General features: G+C 47.0%; 1 protein-coding gene across 9 annotated transcripts in view; it reads right to left on the minus strand.

The window, feature by feature from the left end:
- Positions 1-26,234, minus strand: part of LOC119962964 (putative methyltransferase NSUN7) — a 225,941-nt gene that overhangs the window by 170,121 nt on the left and 29,586 nt on the right. For all 9 annotated transcript variants that reach the window (XM_038791341.1, XM_038791340.1, XM_038791337.1 and 6 more), the window contains one exon: positions 22,724-23,100. In XM_038791341.1, the coding sequence (XP_038647269.1) occupies positions 22,724-23,033 (310 nt within the window). In that variant the 5' untranslated portion in view covers positions 23,034-23,100. The remainder of the gene's footprint in view (positions 1-22,723; positions 23,101-26,234) is intronic.

Raw genomic sequence — 26,234 nt, forward strand, 5'->3', positions numbered from 1 at the left:
CTGAATTGTAGCTCCAGTACACAAGAAGCTGAGAGTAGTGAGGTCATGAGTAAGGTTTCAAAGTTGCAGGAGTGTACCGGCAGGAAGGAAGGTGGTCTAAAGTGCGTCTACTTCAATGCCAGGAGCATCCGGAATAAGGTGGGTGAGCTTGCGGCATGGGTTAGTACCTGGGACTTCGATGTTGTGGCCATTTCGGAGACATGGATAGAGCAGGGCGAGGAATGGTTGTTGCAGGTGCCGGGGTTTAGATATTTCAGTAAGTTCAGGGAAGGTGGTAAGAGAGGGGGAGGGGTGGCATTGTTAGTCAAGGACAGTATTACGGTGGCTGAGAGGACATTTGATGAGGACTCGAATACTGAGGTAGTATGGGCTGAGTTAAGAAACAGGAAAGGAGAGGTCACCCTGTTAGGGATTTTCTATAGGCCTCCGAAAAGTTCCAGAGATGTAGAGGAAAGGATTGCAAAGATGATTCTGGATAGGAGCGAAAATAACAGGGTAGTTGTTATGGGGGACTTTAACTTTCCAAATATTGACTGGAAACACTATAGTTCGAGTACTTTAGATTGATCCGTTTTTGTCCAATGTGTGCAGGAGGGTTTCCTGATGCAGTATGTAGATAGGCCAACAAGAGGCGAGGCCATATTGGATTTGGTACTGGGTGATGAACCAGGACAGGTGTTAGATTTGGAGGTAGGTGAGCATTTTGGTGATAGTGACCACAATTCGATTACGTATACTTTAGCGATGGAAAGGGATAGGTATAAACCGCAGGGCAAGAGTTATTGCTGGGGGAAACGCAATTATGATGCGATGAGGCAAGACTTAGGATGTATCGCCTGGAGAGGAAAACTGCAGGGGATGGACACAATGGAAATGTGGAGCATGTTCAAGGAACAGCTACTGCGTGTCCTTGATAAGTATGTACCTGTTAGGCAGGGAGGAAGTGGTCGAGTGAGGGAACCATGGGTTACTAAAGCAGTTGAATCACTTGTTAAGAGGAAGAAGGAGGCTTATGTGAAGATGAGACGTGATGGTTCAGTTGGGTCGCTTGAGAGTTACAAGTTAGCTAGGAAGGCTCTAAAGAGAGAGCTAAGAAGAGCCAAGCGAGGACATGAGAAGTCTTTGGCAGGTAGGATCAAGGATAACCCTAAAGCTTTCTATAGGTATGTCAGGAATAAAAGAATGACTAAGGTAAGAGTAGGGCCAGTCAAGGACAGTAGTGGGAAGTTGTGCGTAGAGTCCGAGGAGATAGGAGAGATGCTCAATGAGTATTTTTTGTCAGTATTCACACAGGAAAAAGACAAAGTTGTCGAGGAGACTACTGAGATACAGGCTACTAGACTAGAAGGGCTTGAGGTTCATAAGGAGGAGGTGTTAGCGATTCTGGAAAGTGTGAAAATAGATAAGTCCCCTGGGCCGGATGGGATTTATCCTAGGATTCTCTGGGAAGCTAGGGAGGAGATTGCTGAGCCTTTGGCTTTGATCTTTAATTCATCTTTGTCTACAGGAATAGTGCCAGAGGACTGGAGGATAGCAAATGTTGTCCCCTTGTACAAGAAGGGGAGTAGAGATAACCCCGGTAACTATAGGCCAGTGAGCCTTACTTCTGTTGTGGGAAAAGTCTTGGAAAGGTTTATAAGAGATAGGATGTATAATCATCTGGAAAGGAATAATTTGATTGGAGATAGTCAACATGGTTTTGTGAAGGGTAGGTCGTGCCTCACAAACCTCATTGAGTTCTTCGAGAAGGTGACCAAATAGGTGGATGAGGGTAAAGCAGTTGATGTGGTGTATATGTATTTCAGTAAAGAGTTTGATAAGGTTCCCCACGGTAGGCTATTGCAGAAAATACAGAGGCATGGGATTCAGGGTGATTTAGCAGTTTGGATCAGACATTGGCTAGCTGATAGAAGACAAAGAGTGGTGGTTGATGGGAAATGCTCTGACTGGTGTCCAGTTACTAGTGGTGTGCCACAAGGATCTGTTTTGGGGCCGTTGCTGTTTGTCATTTTTATAAATGACCTGGAGGAGGGCGTAGAAGGATGGGTGAGTAAATTTGCAGATGACACTAAAGTCGGTGGAGTTGTGGACAGTGAAGAAGGATGTTACAAGTTACAGAGGGACATAGATAAGCTGCAGAGCTGGGCTGACAGGTGGCAAATTGAGTTTAATGCAGAAAAGTGTGATGTGATTCATTTTGGAAGGAATAACAGAAAGGCAAAGTACTGGGCTAATGGTAAGATTCTTGGTAGTGTGGACGAGCAGAGAGATCTCGGTGTCCATGTCCATAGATCCCTGAAAGTTGCCACCCAGGTTGAGAGGGTTGTTAAGAACGCGTACGGTGTGTTAGCTTTTATTGGTAGAGGAATTGAGTTTCCGAGCCATGAGGTCATGTTGCAGTTGTACAAAACTCTGGTGCGGCTGCATTTGGAGTATTGTGTGCAGTTCTGGTCGCCACATTATAGGAAGGATGTGGAAGCATTGGAAAGGGTACAGAGGAGATTTACAAGAATGTTGCCTGGTATGGAGGGAAGATCATATGAGGAAAGGCTGAAGGACTTGAGGCTGTTTTCATTAGAGAGAAGAAGGTTAAGAGGTGACTTAATTGAGGCATACAAGATGATCAGAGGATTAGATAGGGTGGACAGTGAGAGCCTTTTTCCTCGGATGGTGATGTCCAGCACGAGGGGACACAGCTTTAAATTGAGGGGAGATAAATATAGGACAGATGTCAGAGGTAGGTTCTTTACTCAGAGAATAGTAAGGGCATGGAATGCCCTGCCTGCAACAGTAGTGGACTCGCCAACACTAAACGCATTCAAATGTTCATTGGGTAGGCATATGGACGATAAGGGAATAGTGTAGAGGGACTTTAGAGGGGTTTCACAGGACGGCGCAACATCGTGGGCCGAAGGGCCTGTACTGCCCTGTAATGTTCTATGTTCTATGTTCATACAAGCTCAGCTACAATCCTTGGCTGCGAAACAGTTCAGTATTGGCAAATATTTCACATACAGTTAATACAATGTTGTACTTTGGCTTATGAATACTGCTAAGAAACCTTCCTCAATGTCTCTCTCCCCAGGCCCAAAGTGGTGCATTCTGAAACATTCAAACCAAACTTGCAACATAAATGATGTGGCTGAGAAAACCATCACAAATGGAGTAGCAGCAGAGAGGGAGGGAAAATATCCAACAGATTTTCTAACTTAGAGGGTCGAGAAATCATTGTGACAGGGTTCTTCCCTGATATGTCAAAAACTGAATTTGATAGTAACGGCACATGTGAAATATCTACTCATGCTTAATCCACATCACTGTCCAAATGAGAGACAACCAAATTATGAATTTCTTCCAAAGAGTGCCATAAGATGGTTTTAGACTCTTAGAACAATGTAGGTCAGACATGATGAAAATGCATCTAATTTACTGAAACCAAGTCCCGCAGAGCGTCAGGATCAGGAACACGCCCATTGTGGGCAGGTCCAAGCTGCACTCACGGAAGTAGTCCTTAAACCTACTTGCGGCCTACTTACCCGTTAACTACCGGCCTCCCAGGGTCTACCAGCCTCCCCAGCGAGGCCGCAGTTGGGCACAGTCGGGCGCAGTTCAGTACTGGTCCACACAAACGTGGGACAGGTCGAATGGCATCGGAGCCCCCTAGGTGGCTCCTGGCCCTCCCCCTGGAACACAGGCACCTTGGTACTGCCACCCTGGCACTGCAAAGGTGCCCGGGTGACACTGCCAAGCCAGCGGGAGCACTGCCAGGGTGCCAGTGCACAGGTGTCCGGGTTCCAGGACGGCAGTGCCAAGAGTTAGGTCCCGATGGGTCCATGCCCACGAAAGGACGGGTGGAGGAGTCTATGGGGTGGGGAGCGCAGGGAAGGTGAGAAGGGGCCTATGGGAGGTTGGGGGGTGGTGGCTGGGGGTCCAGGAAGAGAGGCCCTGTAAGGGGGTATGAGGGAGCCCGAAGAGGGGGGTCCCCCATGGAAGTCATAGCAGGGTGTCCTCACTTGGTGGGGGGGGGGGGGTAATTCTCATGTGTGTGGGGAGTGACACTGCCCATGGTGGAGGGGACCCACACGCTCACTTAGAAATCAGGGCACCTTTCCAAAATGTTGTTAGATAATGTTGGAGAACGCGCCGGTAGAACCGGCGGGAAACTCCCACCAAGACCCGCCACAAATGATGCTTAGATACATTTCCGTTAAATCATGGTTACTGTGTCAGATTAATAGGACAAGCAGACATCCATTTAAATTGCTAAAAGGCAAATTTAAGATTTATATCAGGAATACTTGATTGCAGGGGTCTGCTGTAAAGACCAAGGTGGATAACAACGGACACATGCTTTCCTTATCTGCTTCTATTTGTGAGATCGTCACGAAAAATTTTATTGTTATTGTTAGAAGCCAGTATGAAACCCAAGTATGATTCATCACTTTCTACATTTCAGGTGAAAGGTGGGGAAAAGAAAGAAAATGAAAAATGAAATCCAGATTCAAGTCTCCAACAGTACAGTCACATTTCATACAATGACTCTTTAGTGACTTGAACACTCAGCAAATTATTGGTGTAATTTTATTCAAATTGGTTCTACTTGCAATACAAACCACAGTACTAAAATTTTCTACTGCATGCTACAAACATAAAAATATCTTACTGTTAAAATGGTATATTCTCAATTCAGGCACATCATTTTGGTGTTGTCGAAAGTCAGCTGGCTTCATGAGAACATCAACAAAACACTTGTGAAAAGGCAACACGTACTTACAATAAGATATGGATTTAGTGAGAAAGACGTCTAATGGATTTTACGTTCTTAACCCATCTCTCATTAGGCCCCATATATTTGCCCTTGCTTAATCAGTGCTTTCATTTTGGTATTAAAGTAGATAGAAGTGACTTTTTTCATGGCCTAAATTTTGCACCCGTTGGCCGTTTGGACTCAGTGGGTGTGGTAGTTGGTATTAGGGGTATTACGGTACCCAGGTGGAGGCTGGAAGACCATTGATGTTGGAGATACCTGAGACAGCAAGATCATTGGTGAAGCCTGCCTGCTGGTTCCGCCCAATAAGGCGGAGTATAAGAGTCTGTGTCTCTCCAGCTGCTGCATTCTGTACCTGCGCTGCTGGGGGAAACATCTTGTCCAATAAAGCCTTCAAATGTCATCCAATCTCGCTGTCCTTCCTCACCTCTGCGCTGCCATGCTCAAATGTCATCCAATCTCTATGTCCTTCCTCACCTCTGCGCTGCCACGTTACTAGGGTTAGACTTCCAATGCAAAATCCAGAGCTTAACCTTTAAATTCAGTGTCACTATACCCGCCCCCCCCCCCCCTCACTGTCTGCAGCCTAGCGACCCTCAATGGTCTACCACTTCCTGAGGGTTCCCTTCGGTGTCACGAATGGAGTCTCGGTCTTCCAACGGGAGATGGACTGAATAGTTGACCGGTACAGTTTGCAAGCCACATATCCGTACCTCGACAACGTCACCATCTGCGGCCATGACCAGTAGGACCACGACACCAACCTACGAAAATACCTCCGAAAAACCGCAAAAATCCTTAGTCTCACCTACAACAAGGACAAATTAGTGTTCAGAACCGACCGTCTACCCATCCTCGGCTACGTAGTGCATAATGGAGTTTTTGGCCCAGATCCCGAACGCATGCGCCCCCTCATGGAGTTTCCCCTCCCCCACTGCTCCAAGGCCCTGAAACGCTGCCTGGGATTTTTTTCATATTACGCCCAGTGGGTCCCCAATTATGCGGACAAGGCCCACCCACTAATCCTATCTACGGTTTTCCCTGTCGGCAGAGGCCCGCCAGGCCTTCAGCCGCGTAAAGGCTACGATGCACGCAATCGACGAATCCCTTCCATTCCAAGTCGAGAGCGACGCGTCCGCGTAGCTCTGGTGGCCACGCTCAACCAAGCGGGCAGGCCCGTGGCCTTCTTCTCGCGTACCCTCCATGCTTCAGAAATCCGTCATTCCTCCATTGAAAAGGAGGCCCAGGCCATAGTAGAAGCTGTGCAGCACTGGAAGCATTACCTGGCCAACAGGAGATTCACACTCCTCACTGACCAACGGTCGGTTGCTTTCATGTTCGATACTGCACAGCGGGGCAAGATAAAGAACGATAAGATCTTACGGTGGAGGAACGAGCTCTCCACCTACAACTATGAGATCTTGTATCGTCCCGGGAAGCTAAACGAGCCTCCGGATGTCCTATCCCGCGGCACATGTGCCAACGCACAAGTGGACCGACTCCGGGCGGGCCCTCCATGAGGACCTCTGCCACCAGGGGGGGTCACTCGATTCTTCCATTTTATCAAGACCCGCAACCTGCCCTACTCCATCGAGGAGGTCAGGACCGCCACCAGGAACTGCCAATGTGCGTGGAGTGCAAGCCGCACTTCTACAGGCCAGAGAAAGCGCACCTGGTAAAGGCTTCCTGTCCCTCTGAACACCTCAGCATGGACTTCAAAGGGACCCTCCCATCCACCAACCGCAACACGTACTTCCTGAACGTGATTGACGAGTACTCCCAGTTCCCATTCGCCATCCCCTGCCCCGACATGACCGCAGCCACCGTCATAAAAGCCCTCCACAGTATCTTTACACTGTTCGGTTTCCCCGCCTACATACACAGCGATAGGGGGTCCTCCTTCATGAGCGACGAACTGCGTCAATTCCTGCTCAGCAACGGCACTGCCTCGAGCAGAACAAACAGTTATAATCCCCCCCCCCGGGGAAACGGGCAGGTGGAGAGGGAGAACGGAACGATCTGGAAGGCCGTCCTACTGGCCCTGCGGTCAGAAATCTCCCAGTCTCCCGCTGGCAGGAGGTCCTCCCCGATGCACTCCACTCCATCCGATCCGAAACACCTCATGAACGTCTCCTTGCCTTCCCTAGGAAGTCCTCCTCCGAGACCTCAATCCCAACCTGGCTGGCAGCTCCTGGACCCATCCTGCTCCACAAACACGTGCGGGCACACAAGTCGGACCCATTGATCGAGAGGGTCCGCCTCCTTTATGCTAACCCTCAGTACACCTACGTGGCGTACCGCGACGGCCGACAGGATACACTCTCCCTACGGGACCTGGCGCCCGCTGTATCCCCACCCACACCCCCCTCTCCCCCCCACCTACCCCATCCTCTCTCCCACCGGCGCATCCCACGGCTTCCCCCTTCCCAGGTGGATCAGTTCTCCCACTGGTCCCACCCAGGGGTGATGAAGCTACCGAAGAAACCAAAGTCACACTCCCGGAGTCACAGATTCCTGAGCTGGTGCCTGCATCGCCGCCGAAACTGCGACGTTCACAGAGGACGACCAGGGCCCCCGATCGACTAATTGTTTCATTTTGATATGTACATGATAATAAATACTGTAAATAGTTGTGACATGTAACAAGGCAAAACACTGTACCACCGACGGGTACCACCATAATCTCAACCTCTACCACTGTATAATGTAAGACCACCACCTGGTCTTTTTTTTAAACAGGGGGTGAATGTGGTAGTCGGTATTAGGGGTATTACAGTACCCAAATTGAGGCTGTAAGACCATTGGTGTGGGAGATACCTGAGACAGCAAGATCATTGGTGAAGCCTGCATGCTGGTTCCACCCAGTAAGGCAGTGTAAGAGTCTGTATCTCCCCAGCTGCTGCATTCTGTACTTGCGCTGCTGGGGGAAACATCTAGTCCAATAAAGCCTTCAAATGTCATCCAATCCTGCTTCTGGAGTCATTGATCGAGCATCAGAGGGCATGAAATGCACTTCCAGCCATGATTAGTCCCAGAACAAGATTTCATGCTGGCTGAGAACTGCTCAACGCTAGCGGGGAGTGTGGCTGCCATGAAAAGGATTGGTGCAGACTGGCCCTTCTAATGGGCTCTCTCAAAGGGACAACTGCTGCGGAGCTGTCTCAGGCAGCTGTAGACCTGCACAAATTAAATTCCAATCAAAAATGCAGCAAATTATGTCTAGGCATCATATTCAAGCACAAACCTCAGTTCCCTGACACCTTTATTAATTTTATTTTAGCCCCGCGATTTCATGACACCCTCGATCAAGGTTGAAGCTAAAAAGTAAAGGTCGCCTCACCAATTGCTCCACCTGCCAACCATAAAAGTAGACAGGTCACGTAAAATAGTTTTCAACTGGCCCCTGAATGGGCTCAGTTGCCTCCTTAATTGTCAGCGGGTACCCTTCCAACTCTCGTGATCGTCCACCGACTGAAATATCACACAAGTGCACAATGACATCAGGACATCGGATCATGTGCTTGACATCATCCAGTGTGATTTCATCCGCTTCCGGGTCAGAAGCGTCTAGAACATAGAACATTACAGCGCAGTACGGGCCCTTCGGCCCTCGATGTTGTGCCGACCCATGAAACCATCTGAAGCCTATCTGACCTACACTATTCCATTTTCATCCATATATCTATCCAGTGACCACTTAAATGTCCTTAAATTTGGCGAGTCTACTACTGTTGCAGGCCCCTACTACTCTCTGAGTAAAGAAACCGTCTCTGACATCTATCCTATATCTACCACCCCTCAATTTAAAGCTATGTCCCCTCGTGCTGGTCATCACCATCCGAGGAAAAAGACTCTCACTGTCCACCCTATCTAACCCTCTGACTATCTTATATGTCTCTATTAAGTCACCTCTCAGCCTTCTCCTCTCTAACGAAAACAACCTCAAGTCCCTGAGCCTTTCCTCGTAAGACCTTCCCTCCATACCAGGCAACATCCTAGTAAATCTCCTCTGAACCCTTTCCAAAGCTTCCACATCCTTCCTATAACGTGGTCTAGAGTCCGGGCACCATAAAAGTCCGGCTCATGTTTCACAGGCAGAAAAGAATTCTGCACCATGTTTCAGCATTGCTTAGCTGCAGATAAAAACATTAAAAAGGAAGCATGTCAAATACTGGTCAGTCCATGTCTTAATAAAATTGGCTATGCCAATTTTTTGTGGAGCAACCTTTCGCCAAAACAACATGTTTTGCTCAACTTCTTTTGTCAATTCTTTTTTAAATATATTTTTATTGAAAACATTTTCATTTATAACAATATAATATAAAATGGATGCTACAAATGACAAAATACAAGGAACACAGTCAACACCCAACAATAAACTAAAAAAAAACCCCTAACAACTGACGGTGACTAACTCTTTGAAAAAGGAAATGAATGGCTGCCATCTCAGGTAAAACGCATCTACCGACCCCCAAATGGTGTACTTGACCTTCTCCAAATGTAAAAATTCTATGAGGTCACCCAACCAAGCCGATGCAGAACTCCCGTCCAGGCTATCAACGATGCGAAGGCAAGGACATCTGCCTTCACCCCCGCCTGCAGCACCAGCAAGTCCAAGACCCCGAAAATGGCCACCGATGGACAAGGCTCCAGTTTGATGTTAAGAATCTCTGACATGGTGTTAAAGGTGACCAATAGCTTAACAACTTGGGACATGATCAGAGAATATGAGTATGATTAGCAGGCCCCCCGAGAACAACGCTCACAATTGACATCCAGCCCCCCAGAAAGAATCCACTCATCCTCGCTTTGGTCTGATGAGCCCCATACACATGGATCAGATCAAGTCAAGCACAGGAGGACGTGGAGTTTAACTTGTGAAGAGCCTCACTCCGCACCTCATCCAAAATAGGACTGAATTCACCTTCCCACTTTATCTTGTTGCTCGGTGTGCTTTTACTTAATTGCTCTGTTTTAATAACCTTTGCTCTAGAGTCGCCAGGTATCTTTCTGATACCACCACGAGGTTCAAAGCCAAGTGCTGATCAATAACTCAATACACCAGTTAGTAAGCTTCAAATCAAAACACATTTATTATACACACAGTCAATCACTACTCATGCATAAAACTCTACTTACTAGACTATCACTATAACTAAAGGCCTGTACTTAGCTTTCAAATGGCACACCAGGTCAGAGGAACAATGGCCTTTGTCCGGTTTGGAGTCTGCAGGTTTAAAGCTGGTATGGACCAGTAGCTAGGAGCGACTATCTCGTAGCGTGCGTTGACTGAAGACTTACTTGGTTTGTGCAGCTGCTAGGCAGGTCTCTCCTTGCTGAGAGTCACGGTCAAGAGTTCTTTGAGAGCTGCCAAGAAAACCTGCCAAGAGAGCGAACTGAACTTGGGGACTCTACTTTATAGTCCCCGGGAGTTTTGCGCCCTTGTGGGCGGTCCCCGGACCTGGTCCCAATTAATTGGACCATGTCCCAATCGTTTCAATCGATTTTTCCAATACTGGAGCTGTTCCCTGATCGCTGGGCGGTTCCTATGTGTCCGTTGGCCTTCCTTTGTCCTAGCTCCCGCTGGCGCAGGGGAGTCTGGTTTGGTCCCGATCGCTTGAATGTATCTAATTGTTCCTGGGGATCGCTCATTAATATGTAGATAGCTATTGGTTTTGGTTCTGTCTGGGTTCTGCAAGTCTTAATACACAGGAAACCTTGCACCTGCTTGTTTTCCTGTGCCTGGCAATTTTCCCTGCATTCTTTGCGGGCATCCATTTTGGAATCGGGAAGTGGCCACTCCAGGTGGCTACAATCTTCATCTCGTCCAATGAGGCTGACTCTGCTGATAAGCTGATAAGGCCATAGATACCCAAAATACTATCCCCATCAGACCCAAAGATAAAGTCCTCTTCAACAAGGAGGATGGAAGTGACAAGGGAAATTAAGGAAAAGTCTTCCGCAAAAGTCCAGAATCTGGAAATAACGGAGCTTGTTAGTCCCAACAGCTGAAACTTTACCTGCAGTTCCTCAAACCTGGCAAACTGTCCCTCAATGAACAAGTCCCCAAACCTTTCTAGATCCTTCCCCTCCCATGACCTAAATGGTGAAAGTCTTAACTCACTGGCACAAAGAGATGGTTAGCACATGAAATGACGTGATGGTTGCCAGCAACAACATGGAGCAGAATTAAAAATTTTGTCCGAATTGCTTCCAGATCCTCAGGGGGACACCACCACTGGATTCAAAGAAAATCTTACAGGAGAGAACGGTAGTGGGGTAATTACTAAGACACTCACACTAGTGTCCCTGTAAGAACTCACCTCCATTTTCCCCCAAGGCGTTTTAAATGTCCTCCCCTTTAAATATTAGAAAAACTGTCTGCAGTGATGATAAGAAAACAGTGCTTGCTATTTGACTCGGTTTGTTGACATGAGCCTGAGGGGTATCATTACAAGTTTGGTGCTGTTTGATTGATTTCACAATCTATGATCATTACAATAGGGTGCCTGTCATTTCAGTGTGATTGACAGTTCCAAAATGCTTTTAAGTCTTTTAAGGGGCACTCTGAATATAAATGCTTGTTATAAGGGATTGAGCTGTTGGTTGAAGGAATTTAATTGTAGTGAATAGGTTTTTATCAATTAGTGGTTTTTTTAAATAGTGATTTTATTAATGGGCACTTAGAATTTGATTTAATTTCAGCATGGGTCCTGACATCTTCCCGTAGTGGGTATTGGGTGAGTTAGCATGGTATGTGTAAGGACAAAGGGTGGTGCTTTGGGGGAATAGGTTGGCATAGAGACTATGAAGAGCTATGGGGGTGGGTGGAGGAACATTGGCTGTCATGCAGAGTATTAGAGGCCAAGGAGTACATGAAGTGGTATGGGTTTACATTGGGAGCGGGGGGGGGGGGGGGGGGGGGGGGGGGGGGTAACTATTGGTTACCCTGGAGGAACCGTGCAGTGTTTGCGAGTCACATTTTCAGGTTGTTCCCAGTGCACATCAATTGTCCAGAGGAAGTTAGCACATCAGGGCAAATGCAGTACAAACTCTTACCTGGGAACCTCAGAGGGATTCCCTCGCACAGCTTTGGGGTATCCCACAAATCCAATGCTGGGTAGCTTGAAAGTTACATGACAATGATGCTGCAAGGCAAGATGAGCATACGTTCCACACCATTCATGTCGCCAAACACACAGATCACATTACTCCATCAGGAGCATTTGCATATTCTTTTTCATTAATTCATGGGATGTGGGCTTTGCTGGTTCGGCCATAATTTATTGCCCATCCCTAATTGCCTTTAAGAAGATGGTGGTCAGCAGCTGGCTTGAAACGCTGCAGTCCATGTGATGTAGATGTACTCACAGTGCTGTTAGGGAGAGAGTTTCAGGATTTTGACCGAGTGACAGTGAAGGAATGGAGATATAGTTCCACGTCAGGATGGTGTGTGGCTTGGAGAGGAACTTCCAAGTAGTGGTGTTGCCTGTATCTGCTGCCCTAGATCAGTGTTTTTCAAACTTTTTTTCTGGGGACCCATTTTTACCAACTGGCCAACCTTCGGGATCCAACCTGGCCGACATTCGCAACCCAAGCTGGCCGACCTTCGCTACCCACGCCGGCCGACCTTCGCAACCCACGCCGGCCGCCTTCGCAACCCACGCCGGCCGCCTTCGTGACCCACGCCGGCCGACCTTCGCGACCCACACCAGCCGACTTTCGCAACCCACGCCGGCCGACTTTCGCGACCCATGCTGGCTGACGTTCGTGACTCACGCTGGCCAACCTTCGCGGCCCACGCCGGTCAATCTTTGCGACCCACGCCAGCCGACATTCGCGGCCTACGCCAGCTGACCTGCACGACCCACCATTTTACCTTACCTTGTTTGCTGCTGACAAAAATGGAGGAAATGGTTTTGGGTCCCTTTGGCCCTCGTACATGCTCCTTCAATGGAAGCTGTTGGATGAAGGTGAAGCCTTCCGGTGTTGGAAAGTATGGAGTCTCCATCTGTCCAAAGTTCTGCATTTTTTTCCCGTAAAATTTTATCAAATAAACCCCCCCCGAACTTGTAAAAAAAAATGAAATGAGTAAAGTGAAAATAAAAAGAACGAAATAAAATGAATAAACCCCACCCCGAACTTGGAAAAAAAATAGCTGCGACCGTTTAAAAAGAAGCGGCTGCACTGCGCATGGGTGCCCGATCACCGGCACGCTGTGCATAGTTTCGTGCAGGTACACCGATGATGCACAGTGCAGCCACATTTTCTTTGTATGTTCGTGGCCATTTTGAAGGCCGCTTGCAGCCAGCGTTATTAAAAGCCGGCTGCTGCGGCTGTTGCGCGCAGATTTACGCGATCGGGAGCGCCGTGATGGACGGCTCCGCGACCCTCCCGACACCCACCCTCGACCCACCCACGGGTCGCGCCTTCGAGTTTGACAATGCCTGCCCCAGATGTTAGAGATTGTGGATTTGGAACATGCTATTTAAGGAATCTTGGTGAATTCCTGCAGTGAATCTTGTAACTGGGACACACAGTGTGCAGGTGCTAAAGGGAATGACTGTGTGTGTAAGGGCTGCTAGTTAAGCGGGCTGTTTTGTCCTGGGTGGTGCCCAGCTTCCGGAGTGTTTTTATTCTATTTTTATTTTCCTCCTTTTTCACATTTTCGCCCAAATTTGCACCCATCAACAATAAACAATTAGCAGTAACAAATATGTCAATCCCCATATCAACAACAATCCCACCCTCCCACCAATCCCCAAACAACTGCTTGCATGTTAAAATAAACAAATAACAAAAAGGAATTAGGGATCACAACTAACACAACCCCCACGGACTAATGTTCTATGTTATCCAATTCTTGAAAGTGCATAATGAATAACACCCATGAATTGTAGAACCCCTCCATCCTTCCCCTCAGTTCAAACTAAACCTTCTCAAGAGTTAAGAATTCCAACAGGTCCCCCCCACCACACCAGGGCATAGGGTGGGGAGGTTGCTCTCCAACCCATCAGGATCCGCCTTCGGACGATCAAAGAGGCGAAGGCTACAACATCTGCCTCCACATCTGTTTCCAACGCCGGCTGGTCCGACACCCTGAATATGGCCTCCCGAGGGCCCTGGTCCAGTTTCACGCTAGCTTTGGCCAGGACCAAAACATATGAACGTGATTTGTTCCTGGCCATAGCTGGAGCATTGTGCTTGCCCCCCCCCCCCCCCTCCCCCCCTCCGGGCAATGCTCACACACATCTTCTACCCCCTCAAAAAGCCAGCTCGCCTTCGTGAGGTGTGCTCTGTATACCACCTTCAGCTGTATCAGCCCCAACCTCACGCACGAGGTGGAGGCATTTACTCGCCGGAGCACCTCACACCAGAACCCCTCCTCCATACCCTCTCCCAACTCTTCCTCACACTTTGCTTTGAACCCTTCCACTGATGCCTTCTCCTCTTCCAAAATAGCCCTGTAAACCGCCGACACTACCCCCTTCTCCAGTCCCCTTGTCATCAGCACCTCCTCCAACAATGTGGAGGCCGGCTCCACCGGGAAGCTCTGTGTCTCCTTCCTAGCAAAATCTCAAACCTGCATGTATCTAAACATTTCCCCCGCTACAGCCCATACTTTCCTTCCAGCTCCCTCAATCCTGCAAACCGACCCCCAAGAAACAAATCTTTTAGCTTCTTAATCTCCTTCTCCTCCCATTTCCGAAAATTTCCATCCCACCTCCCTGGCTCAAATCTGTGGTTCCCCCGAATCGGCATTTGCCTTGACCCTGCCCCCAACCCGAAGTATAAACTGCCTCCAGATTTTCAAGAAGCTATTATTACCGGACTCCCGAGTATTTTCCCGGGGCTATTGGGAGCAGTGCTGTTGCTAGCGCCTTCAATTCTGACCCCGTACGCAAACTCTCCTCCATTCTGACCCACTGGGAATCAACCCCTCTGACCCAGCTCCACACCATCTCCACATTTGCCGCCCAGTAGTAGTACAGCAAGTTCGGAAGACCCAAACCCCCTGCCTGCCTTCCCCTCTGTAGCAGCACTTTTCTCACTCTGGCCACCTTCCCTCCCGAGATGATCGAGGTAATCTCTCCAGAAAATGCCTTTGGCAGGAACATCGGCAGGCATTGGAAAATAAACAGAAATCGTGGCAACACGTTCATTTTAACCACCTGTACCCGACCCGCCATTGACAGAGGCTGACAGAGACAGAACCCCACCCAACACTGAGGGCAATTTTGGACACTAAGGGCAATTTGGCATGGCCAATCCACCTAACCTGCACATCTTTGGACTGTGGGATGAAACCGGAGAACCCAGAGGAAACCCACGCACACACGGGGAGAACGGGGAGAGACCTTGAGGGTTGCGAGGGTTACCATGAGGCGGGGTAAGGGTTCGCCGAACTGTAGGGTCAGGCTTTGGTGACTGCATTGGAAGTCTAATCCAAGCAGCGGGGGGGCGCAGAGGTGAGGGAGGACATACAATGTACGGGCGTACTTGGCGCCCTGCATCGCAAGGTTAGCGATGCAGTACCCCCGGATGTGGATCGAATGCGATCCGGAGGCAAGGCAGATGGTTTGGGATGCGGGGTATATGGGAAAGGAGCAGCGCCTTACCGTGTCCGGGTGAACAAAGCTCTACCTGCTCCTGGAGTCGAAAAGGCAGGGGTCTCGTGCCCGTTAACCCAGATGACCATCATTGAGTTTTTCAAGTGCTTCGGCTGCAACTGGTCGAGGGTAACTGCGCCCAGCTGTGGGTAGCCAGCGTGGTAGGCGGTTTTGGGGTCACAAAATGGCGGTCCCCATGAGTCGCACGTGTCGGGCTGGGTCCAAGATAGCGACCAAGATGGCCGCCCCCATGAGTCCACATGTCGGTCGGTGTAGGAGCCGGCGGGCAAGATGGCGGCCCCCATGGGTCGCACGTGTCGGTCGGTGTTGGAGCCGGCAGGCAAGATGGCGGCCCCCACGAGTCGCACGAGGCTGATGACATTTCTGAAGGGGGCGTTCCAAGCAGGCACGCAGCCACGTTGCAGGGTCTGTGAGCCTGTGAGTCCACGGGTCGGGCCTGGCGAGTGTTCGATTTCTGGGCTTTAGGTCGGCCCAGACAGACTCTGGCGAAGTGTCCCTTTTTCCCACAGTCGCTGCACGTCGCTGTGCGGGCTGGACAACGCTGCCGGGGATGTTGACCCTGACCGCAGAAGTAGCACAGCAGTTCCCCGGGCTGGAGTGGCAGCTGTGCGGCACAGGCACGCGACGTAGTCAGGTCCGACGGGGGTCTCAACCATGGCGTCCACGAGGGGTTCACTGGGTCCGCGGGGAACGCACTGATATTCTGGTAGGCCTCCTCTAATGAGGTAGCTAGCTTTACCGTGTCCCACAAATCAGTGGTCCCGTTTTCCATCAAGCGCTGCTGTTCGGACCCTAGCCACGTAGGTGTCCCGGACCTGTAGGTTCATGTGTTCCTCCGCCGTCACATCCCGGTAGCTGCAGTTCCTAACGAGTAGGGTCAGTTTTTCCAGGTACTCATCTAGCGATTCCCCAGCACGTTGGCGGCGAGTAGTGAGGAGATGTCGGACGTAGACTTTGTTTACAGGCTTCACGAAATGCATCTTGAGGGTTGCGGCTGCCGCCTCGTACGTGGTCGCTTTCTCGATCATCACGGAGATTCGATGACTCACCCGAGCGTGGAGGAGTTGCAGCTTGAGGGTTTCAGTGGGAGGCGTTGTGAAGGAGTCGAGATAGGCCTCAAAGCAGCGAAGCCAATGTTCGAAGATCTCCTTGGCTTCTGACGCGCGCGCGTCGAGTTCGAGCTTATCTGGCTTTAGAGCGGCTTCCATGATGCTGTCTATGGATATTAAATTGTTATACCGTCAATTCACTGTGAGACCGTGAGAACGAGTGAACATTAGGCTTTAATATCCATGAACTCGCCTGCCAGAGTCGGCTGTACAAATGAGTACAGGTGGCTGGACCATATATGGCCCCGGTGAGGGCGGAGCCAGAGGCGGAGCCCACCAGGGTTCCAGTACAGTACCTGGAAGTAGCCCGTATCATCACTTCCAGGTCATGGGTCACATCATTATACAGACAGTTAAGACAGCTCATGAATTAGGTGAAGTAGATTCACCACACTGACATTGCAATAGCCCGTGTTTTGTTCAAATCAGCAATTTTCAGGGAGATTCAGAGAGACAGAGAGATAGAGAGAGGATGCCTTCCCATCAAATACCAGGCAGTGCGGCATCCACATGCAGGCCAGGTTGAAGATCAAACTGGATAAAATGGATGGGATAATTTGGAAAGTACAAGAGTACAAGGACTGGTGCAACTCAATCCCGTGTGTCATCAAGAAGGACAAAGGGTCACTAGGAGTCAGCCTTGATCAGAGACATTTGAACAAAGCTCGAAAGGATTGTCCACAGAAAATCCCTACTTTGGAAGAGCTCAATACAAAATTTGCAGGAGCAAAGTTCTCTTCAAAACTTGACACCAAACACGGGTGTGTGAAGTCCCAAGAGCTGACTATATTTTTTATGCCATTTGGACTGTCATTCCAAGTGAAGGCATCCTTTTCATTACTTCAAACATTACTTCAAACATGGACTGTGTTCCTCTGGAAGCTTTGGAACTATCTTTTCTCTTTTAAAATGGACACTGACGAGATGGCTAAGATAGCTGCCAAGAGCCAGGTGACCATTGCTTTTTCAACAGTGACAATCTTAAGCTTCCAGAAAGTTCAAATTGAATCAGCCTGGGTGGGGACCTCTCCCTTGAATGGACATGCTTAGACAGCACCTTTTTGAGGAATTCACACCTGCCAGTGTTTGCAGACTATGTGGGTAGAATTCTCCATTTTTGACACTAAGTGTAGTGGCGGGTGGCTCTGGCAGTACCTGTTCGCTGGCCAGAATGGCGGGATCCCGCACCAGATTCTGCACATGGAACCTCATTAATTACGCACAGGCAAATTTCCTTCCGATTCATCTAGCGAGCCGACAGCAGATTCGTCTGCCTGTTGTCAGCTGTGAAGTTTGATGGTACCGGGGCCACATTTAAATATCAGTCTAACACACTTGTATTACTCGCTTCAGCCCACCTGCCTTCATGAGGGCGGGCAGGATGTCAGCAACCCAGAGGAAAATGACTAGCAGCTTCAAGAGGTCTGTCTCTCGACTCAACTGTTCCCCCAAGCCCATCATCTGTGGGGTGCCCATGCCTCACTTGGACCTCTATCCACTCATCTGGAGTATTTGTGCACCCCTTCCTGTAAACAATGTGGTGTCCCTTTGGCCCCCTTGTTTGTGAGCTATTGATGCAGATTCATCGGGGTACAGCTTCCTTCTCCTCGGTCTTCCCTCTGCCTTAAATTGTTCATCTTCAACCGCCTCCTCCCCCTTATTCCTGCCATCATGAGCCCTCGCCCTCCCCAACACCCCACCTTGCAGCACCATCCTTCCACATTGCCTCCCTTGTCTTCATCAAGCCATGCCCCCCCCCCCCCCCCCCCCCCCCCCCCACCACCCCCACCCCCACTAGATTTTCCACTCCCAACCGCCACCAAACCTCCTGCAGGTGGGATCACAGAATTTCCCCTATGGCTCTAAGTTGGCAATATAACCAACAAGAGATGATGAGACCAGTTATCCACAAGTTAAGCGTGAAAGACTACCATCTTTCTCCTTTTGCAAATGATGGGTTTGGACTTCTAAACCATTCTGGTTAGATGATACCAGTACTGGTCATATGATTAAAAGCAACTTGAGATAACAAATTTTAGCTAAAGACCCAGGAAGAGACCTGAAAAAGACAAAATGGACAACAGCTTAAAAGGCAGTGCCATTTTTGCCGTTTAAGAACCTAGATGACATAAATTCTTTAAAAGCCTTCAAGCCTGATTCCTAAATCCAAATCCGTCTGTGAAGAAATTGGACCTCATGATACAAAAGCCACAAGTGCCTAACTTCATGACCTGTTGAATATTCATGTTTTGGAGGGGATCCTACAATAATTCTGATATCCGACTCCAACTGTCTGAATTCATCCAAACTACAACTGAAGAGTGGAAATGACTTCCTTCTCCACCGGACCCAAAAAGATTGTTTTCATGTGAACTATAAACTATTCTTTTATTTTCAACTTGTAAAATTGTTTTATTCTATTTAACTGTGTTTTTTCATAAGTGTGCACATGAGCGTTGAATGATTGACATAGCATTTAGACTTGGGGTGAGTGTGTGAATCAATTATCTTCTTTATTTTTAAACCCATAAATGTCTGCTGCTGAACCTTTAAATTGATTACACGCTAAAGGTGGCTTAGAAACACCCGTATTTACCTTTCCAAAACAATCACATTGATTGCAGACATGAGGGAAGGGGATTGGGGATTTCAGTTCATCTCTCCTCCCCTGTCAGTGATGCAAACCTATTGCTCTTGACGATTGCCTTTTTTGGCTATCCATTAACCAGGTTCTCTTTCAGCCACACTTGGATTGCATTACCTGCACAATACCAAGATTCATAGGCATGCAGATGGAATAGTTAGCGTGGGAATTATAAAACAGGAATATGATCAGAACTTACATCTGCTGATACAAGCAGCAGATAAAGAAGGGCTGGGGTTTAATAGCCACAAATGCGACATTAATTTGCAGCAAATCATTTTCTTTGGGTTCATTTATTCGAGTGCTGATATCTGTCCTGATCTAAGCAAAATGGAGAATACCCATGCAGAGTCAATACGCCAAGATAAGGAAGATCTTCAACAATGCTTGGGTCTCCTCATCAGTCCAAAGATATGCAAGCTAGGTGGATTGGCCATGATAAATTGCCCTTAGTATCCAAAAGGTTAGGTTGGGTTACTGGGTTATGGGGATAGGGTAGAAGCCTGGGCTTAAGTAATGTCCTCTTCTCAAGAGTCGGTGCAGACCTGATGAGCCAAATGGCTGTAAATTCTATGATCTATGATCCTTTTGTCTCCTTGTATTTCTACTAGCACGCAAAATCAGTTTTACAGGAATCGTTGAAAAGGTGCCTTTCTTTGACATAAAGACCACCAACACCTCTTTGAGGCAGTAAAGCAGTCATTGTCAGGGTGTCATGATTGCAATTCTATGTTCACAGAGAAGTACCACTGTAGAAGTGGACACATTTCTAAAAAGCTTAGGAGTATGCATACCACAGAAAGGTAAACCCATTGCATTTAGTTCAAAATCCCTAGTCTAACATTGAGCGGGAGACATTAGTATTTGGAATTTGGTTTACACATCTACTTATTCAGCATGTGATTTATGGTAGAACCGACCATTAGCACACCACCGACACTCCAAAACCTGGGCTGGGCAGCACGGTGGTGCAATGTTTTGCACTGTTGTCTCATGGCGGCGAGGTCCCAGGTTCAATCCCGGCTCTGGGCCACTGTCCATGTGGAGTTTGCACATCCTTCCCGTGTTTGCGTGGGTTTCGCCCCCACAACTCAAAGATATGCAAGGTAGGCGGATTGGCCACACTAAATTGCCCCTCAATTGGAAAAAATTAATTGGGTACTGTAAACTTTTTTTAAAAAAGAACCTGGGTTATGACTGCGAGGTTTGGTACAAACTTGAAGGTCACACCCGATACGCTCAGCAGATTGCCCAATCCGACAAAGACCAAAGATATGTCCATAGATATGCAGCTCGATCTGACCTACATTGAACTTGAAGATGTTCTACACAGTCACCTGATGAATTTTGCATAACATTACAGTCAGCAACTATTGAAGGAGGGAGCAAAAGACTCTATGCTGCACAAATTCTAAAAAACAATTAACGAAGGACAGCCAGACTCCATTCAGCATGTCCATGAGCATTGAACAGTATTCGGCATCCCAGGACAATTTAGGTATAACCTGGGGAGCCATCATTAATGGCAAGCAGCTCATCATACTGCAATCATTGCGATATGACATACTACAACAACTTCATAAGTCATACCTGAGCATAGAGTGTTCGAGGAGGCCAGCGGGAGTAACAGCCGATCGGCCAAGTATGAACAATGACATTGAAGTCACAGGTAAGTATTGCAAAATATGTCTGGAAAATATGTCAATTGAGCGCACAAAGTTCCTACTATTCTTGGACCAAGATTGCTTCTGACCTCTTCCATGTCCGCAGGATCATATTCTTAGTAGTCATGGATTATTTTTCTAAGTATCCTATCATCCATCAATTGTACGATATATCAAGCACAATTGAACCCGCGTTCTTAAGTGTTATTTTAGGTTTAAGAGGGGTACAAAGAGAGATGATCTCAATTTACTGGTAAACCATTCAGGACATGTGTGAGAATTGGAGAATAAATCACACTACTTCTTCCCTGCACTATCCCAGATCTAACTGTATGACCAAATTTGTGTGTCAAAAACTTTAATTCTAAAGTGCACATAAACCAAACAAAATCTAAACATTGCAGTGCTATACCTTTGAGCAACACCTCTAGGTGCAATCATTCCATCACCAGCGCAACTTATGTTTGGCAGACTAATGCGAATAATTCCACCTAATTTCCATCTATCTTTCAGAAGCTGGAAAATAACTTCTAAAAAGAAAGGATGAAAGCCATTCATGACAGAAAAGCAGGCAAAGAGTTGCCAAGTTTAAAGATACAACAATGGGTTTGAGTTCAGCATCCCACAGAACGTGCATGGTAACTAGCCAAAGTGACGAGGATCTATCAAGAGTGGTCATACAAGACCATCACCCTCAATATCACAACTGGGACGAAACAGAGGACAAATCAGGGAAGTATTGAAACCTCAACCATTGTGTAACTCAATTGTATCCTGGGCAAGATCCAGGGCGAAATCCAAAGCAACATCTAAGTGTGACACTCCCACAGACAACTGTGGGAAAACTTAACAACTTCAAGCTCACATTACTAAATTGGGCATATAAGAAGACTACCGGTATACTTCCAACCGGTTTGGTAGGAATAACAGCAAAAGGGATTATTATTTAAATGATAAAACATTAAAACATGCTGCTATGCAGAGAGACCTGGGTGTGCTAGTGCATGAGTCGCAAAAAGTTGGGTTACAGGTGCAACAGGTGATTAAGAAGCCAAATGGAGTTTTGTCCTTCATTGCTAGAGGGATGGAGTTTAAGACTAGGGAGGTTACACTGCAATGGTATACGGTGTTAGTGAGGCCACAACTGGAGTATTTTGTTCAGTTTTGGTCTCCTTACTTGAGAAAGGACGTACTGGCACTGGAGGGTGTGCAGAGGAGATTCACTAGGTTAATCCCAGAGTTGAGGGGGTTGGATTATGAGGAGAGGTTGAGTAGACTGGGACTGTACTCTTTGGAATTTAGAAGGATGCGGGGGGATCTTATAGAAACATATAAAATTATGAAGGGAATAGATAGGATAGATGCGGGCAGGTTGTTTCCACTGGCTGGTGAAAGCAGAACTAGGGGGCATAGCCTAAAAATAAGGAGAAGTAGATTTAGGACTGAGTTTAGGAGGAACTTCTTCACCCAAAGGTTGTGAATCTATGGAATTCCTTGCCCAGTGAAGCAGTTGAGGCGCCTTCATTGAATGTTTTTAAGGGTAAAGATAGATAGTTTGTTGAAGAATAAAGGGATTAAGGGTTATGGTGTTCGGGCCGGAACGTGGAGCTGAGTCCACAAAAGATCAGCCATGATCTCACTGAATGATGGAGCAGGCTTGAGGGGCCAGATGGCCTATTCCTGCTCCTAGTTCTTATTACATCATCCCAGTGATTCTACATTGTATTTATGACATGGTTGCAGCTGAACCAACATTTAGGTATTGATCTGGAGGGTCTTTCAACAATTGCAATTATTTTCCCTTTCCTCTTCGTATTTTATTTCCTTTCATTTATACTTCCTAACCCAGTATTTTCTTGTATTTTTCAACCTTTCTTTAAAAAAAAACATCCATCTGTTTTACTTACATTTCAGAGCACTGAAGGCGAGCTCATACACCCAACGTTGGAATTTCTCATCTTTGATTTCTGGGATGGCCAATCCTGGATCCTTTTCATAGTTTATAAGCCTTCTAGAAGGTGGTTTCTCAACATGTATACTCTGAAATACATCCGCTGAAACCTTGTAGATGTAATCAGGGTAACCGTTCTTCTCACCGTGCAAAGCAGCTTCCTTCTCACTGACAATTGCCTTATGTGAGATGGTCAATTCATCAAGATTTGAGATCTCAGAAGTAATTCCAATCAAAGAGCCTGTTTCACAACTTGCATGCGGCATTTCAGTATTCCCTTGTAATTGGATGACAGACTGAAATATTCAATCAAGTTCCAGTTTCCAGTTTTCCCTGCAGAGACCAAAATGTAAGTTCACACCAGCAGATGACAAATTCTCTGACCATACAAACTGATAATTCAAGTACAAAAACATCACTTTCCAAAACCTTGCCCATAAAAAAATGAGCTGTCACAATCGAAAAGTTTATTCTCTATATATAAATTTGAACTTTCACAATGAATTACTGTTTTAGTTTTAATGCTTATTTCTCTTTTAAAACTTATCCTGCCCCCAAACCTTGCCAATGTTATGTACTAGATTTTCCTATCTCTGCTCCTGCAGGTGTTGATTTTTGATTAAAGTATAGCTCCATTGGTGCTAACCAGGTTCCTGCCCTCAACTGAGCAACCATTATTCATGAGAATCTTGGTGGTACCCACAGGTTATTTAACTGCTAAATGTATCAAAGATCCAAGCTTATTCTAACCTCACCCAATATCTGTGCACACGAACTAACAACAGCATTCAATGGACACCAATTAGAAATGAAATACTATCCAAATTTATCATCCATAATTTGTGAATATTGAGTCTAACTGCAATGTGACCAGTGCCTCCACAACTCAGATCATGTACCAAACATAGAGGGAGGATTGAATCTAAATGGTTCATCTGTTCATTATAATGGTAACACTTTCAACTTTAGGTGCTAGGTTCAAGTTTCACTCCAGAGACTTGGGCATATAATCCAAATTGATACTTTAATGCATGTCAAGGAAATGTGGCACTGTAGGGGGTCTTTCAAATGAGATGTTAAACCTTGGCCCCATTTACTCTCTCTCAGGTCAATATCAAGGAAGAGCAAGAGTATCCTTCCAGATATCTGGCAATTATTTATCTCTCTCCCTCTACCAAAATAACCAAAACAGATTATCCGCACATTGCCTCACTGCTGCTGGTGCAGCCTTGATGTGTGTAAATTAGCTGCCGTTTTTCCTACAATTAAAAACTTTATCAGCTGTAAAGTGCTTTGGGACAACCTCGGGTCATGAAAGATGCAATATAAATCTTTTGTTTTTGTCTTTGCATAAACTCAAGCACGGAGGGAACTTGCATTTTTGTGTTTTAAGGTCATTCAATCCTCAGTTATTTCATCACCTCCATACAAATTAAAAAGGGGGTGCAAGAGCAATGGACCTGTGGATGTGTGTACACAAATCACTGAAGGTGGCAAGGCAGATTGAGAAAGCAATAAGGCATTCAGGATCCTGGGCTTCATAGAGGAGTATACAAGAGCAAGGAAATTATGCTAAACCTTTATAAAACCAAGTATTTTATTTAATTCTGGGCACCACACTTTTCAGATGTGAAGGAATTGAAATATGTCCAGAATTTTTTTTTTTAATAGTCCCAGGGATAGGGAGCAGACATGAGAATAGATTGGAGACGCTGAGGTTGTTCTCTTTAAAGAGAAGGTTGAGAGAGATATGTTTGAAGTGCTCAAAATCATGATGTCTGGTTAAATAAGTTAAGAGCCCATGGTGTTAAGGGTAAGACCCTGGCATGGATAGAAGATTGGCTGACTGGCAGAAGGCAGAGAGTGGGGATAAAGGGGTCTTTTTCAGGATGGCAGCCGGTGATTAGTGGAGTGCCTCAGGGGCGGGTGTCGGGAGGGTTGCGGAGCCGTTGTCCGCGGCACTCCTGATCGCGCAAATCCCCGCGCAGCTGCCGGCTTTTCATAATGCCGGCTGCAAGCGGCCGCGAACACGTTAAAAAAAAAATTTGGCCGCATTGCGCATGCGCGCACAATGAGAATCAGGCACGATTGCGCAGTGCGGCCGCTATTTTTTTTAAACAGTTGCAGCTTTTTGTTTTACAACTTCTGTCGTGGTTTTTATTCATTTATTCATTTATTTTATTCATTTAATTTTTATTTTTTCATTTATTTTATTCATTTTATTTTTTACAAGTTCGGGGGGGTTTTATTCATTTTTTTCATTTATTTTACTCTTTTTTTTTACAAGTTCGACAGGGTGGGGGGGGGGGGGGGGGGGGTAATTTGGTAAAATTTTACAGGAAAACAATTCAGAACTTTGGACAGATGGAGACTCCATACTTCCGACACCGGAAGGCTTCACCTTCATCCAACAGGTTCCATTGGAGGAGCGTGTACGAGGGCCAAAGGGACACAAAACCATTTCCTCCATTTTTGTCAGCAGCAAACAAGGTAAGAGAGAATGGTGGGTGGCTCAGGTCGGCCAGGTTCGGTCCCGAAGGTCGGCCGGCGTGGGTCGCGAAGGTCAGCCGGGTTGGGTCCCGAAGGTTGGCCGGTTGGTAAAAATGGGTCCCCGGAAAAAAGGTTTGAAGAACACTGATATACATTAATGATCTGGAAGAAGGAACTGAAGGCACTGTTACTAAGTTTGCAGATGATACAAAGATCTGTAGAGGGACAGGTAGTATTGAGGAAGCAAGGGGGCTGCAGAAGGATTTGGACAGGATAGGAAAGTGGGCAATGAAGCGGGAGATGAAATACAGTGTGGAAAAGTGTGAGGTTATGCACTTTGGAAGGAGGAATTTAGGGATACACTATTTTCTAAATGGGGAAATGCTTAGGAAATCAGAAACACAAAAGCACTTGAGAGTCCTTGTTCACAATTCTCTAAAGGTTAACATGCAGGTTCAGTCGGCAGTTAGGAAGGCAAATGCAATGTTAGCATTCATGTCAAGAGGGCTAGAATACAAGACCACGGATGTACTTCTGAGGCTGTATAAGGCTCTGGTCAGACCCCATTTGGAGAATTATGTGCAGTTTTGGGCCCCGTATCTAAGGAAGGATGTGCTGGCCTTGGAAAGGGTCCAGAGGAGGTTCACAAGAATGATCCCTGGAATGAACACCTTATCATATGAGGAACATTTGAGGACTCTGGGTCTGTACTCATTGGAGTTTAGAAGGATGAGGGGGGATCTTATTGAAATTTACAGGATACTGCGAGGCCTGGACAGGGTGGACATGGAGAGGGTGTTTCCAATTGTCGGGAAAAACTAGAACCAGATACACAATACAACTAAAGGGACGATCCTTTAAAACTGAGATGAAGAAGAATTTCTTCAGCCAGAGAGTGGTGAATCTGTGGAACTCTTTGCCGCAGAAGGCTGTGGAGGCCAAATCACAGAGTGTCTTTAAGACAGAGATAGATAGGT

Source organism: Scyliorhinus canicula, chromosome 3 (genome assembly GCF_902713615.1).
Source record: "Scyliorhinus canicula chromosome 3, sScyCan1.1, whole genome shotgun sequence".
Classification (NCBI taxonomy): Eukaryota; Metazoa; Chordata; class Chondrichthyes; order Carcharhiniformes; family Scyliorhinidae; genus Scyliorhinus; species Scyliorhinus canicula.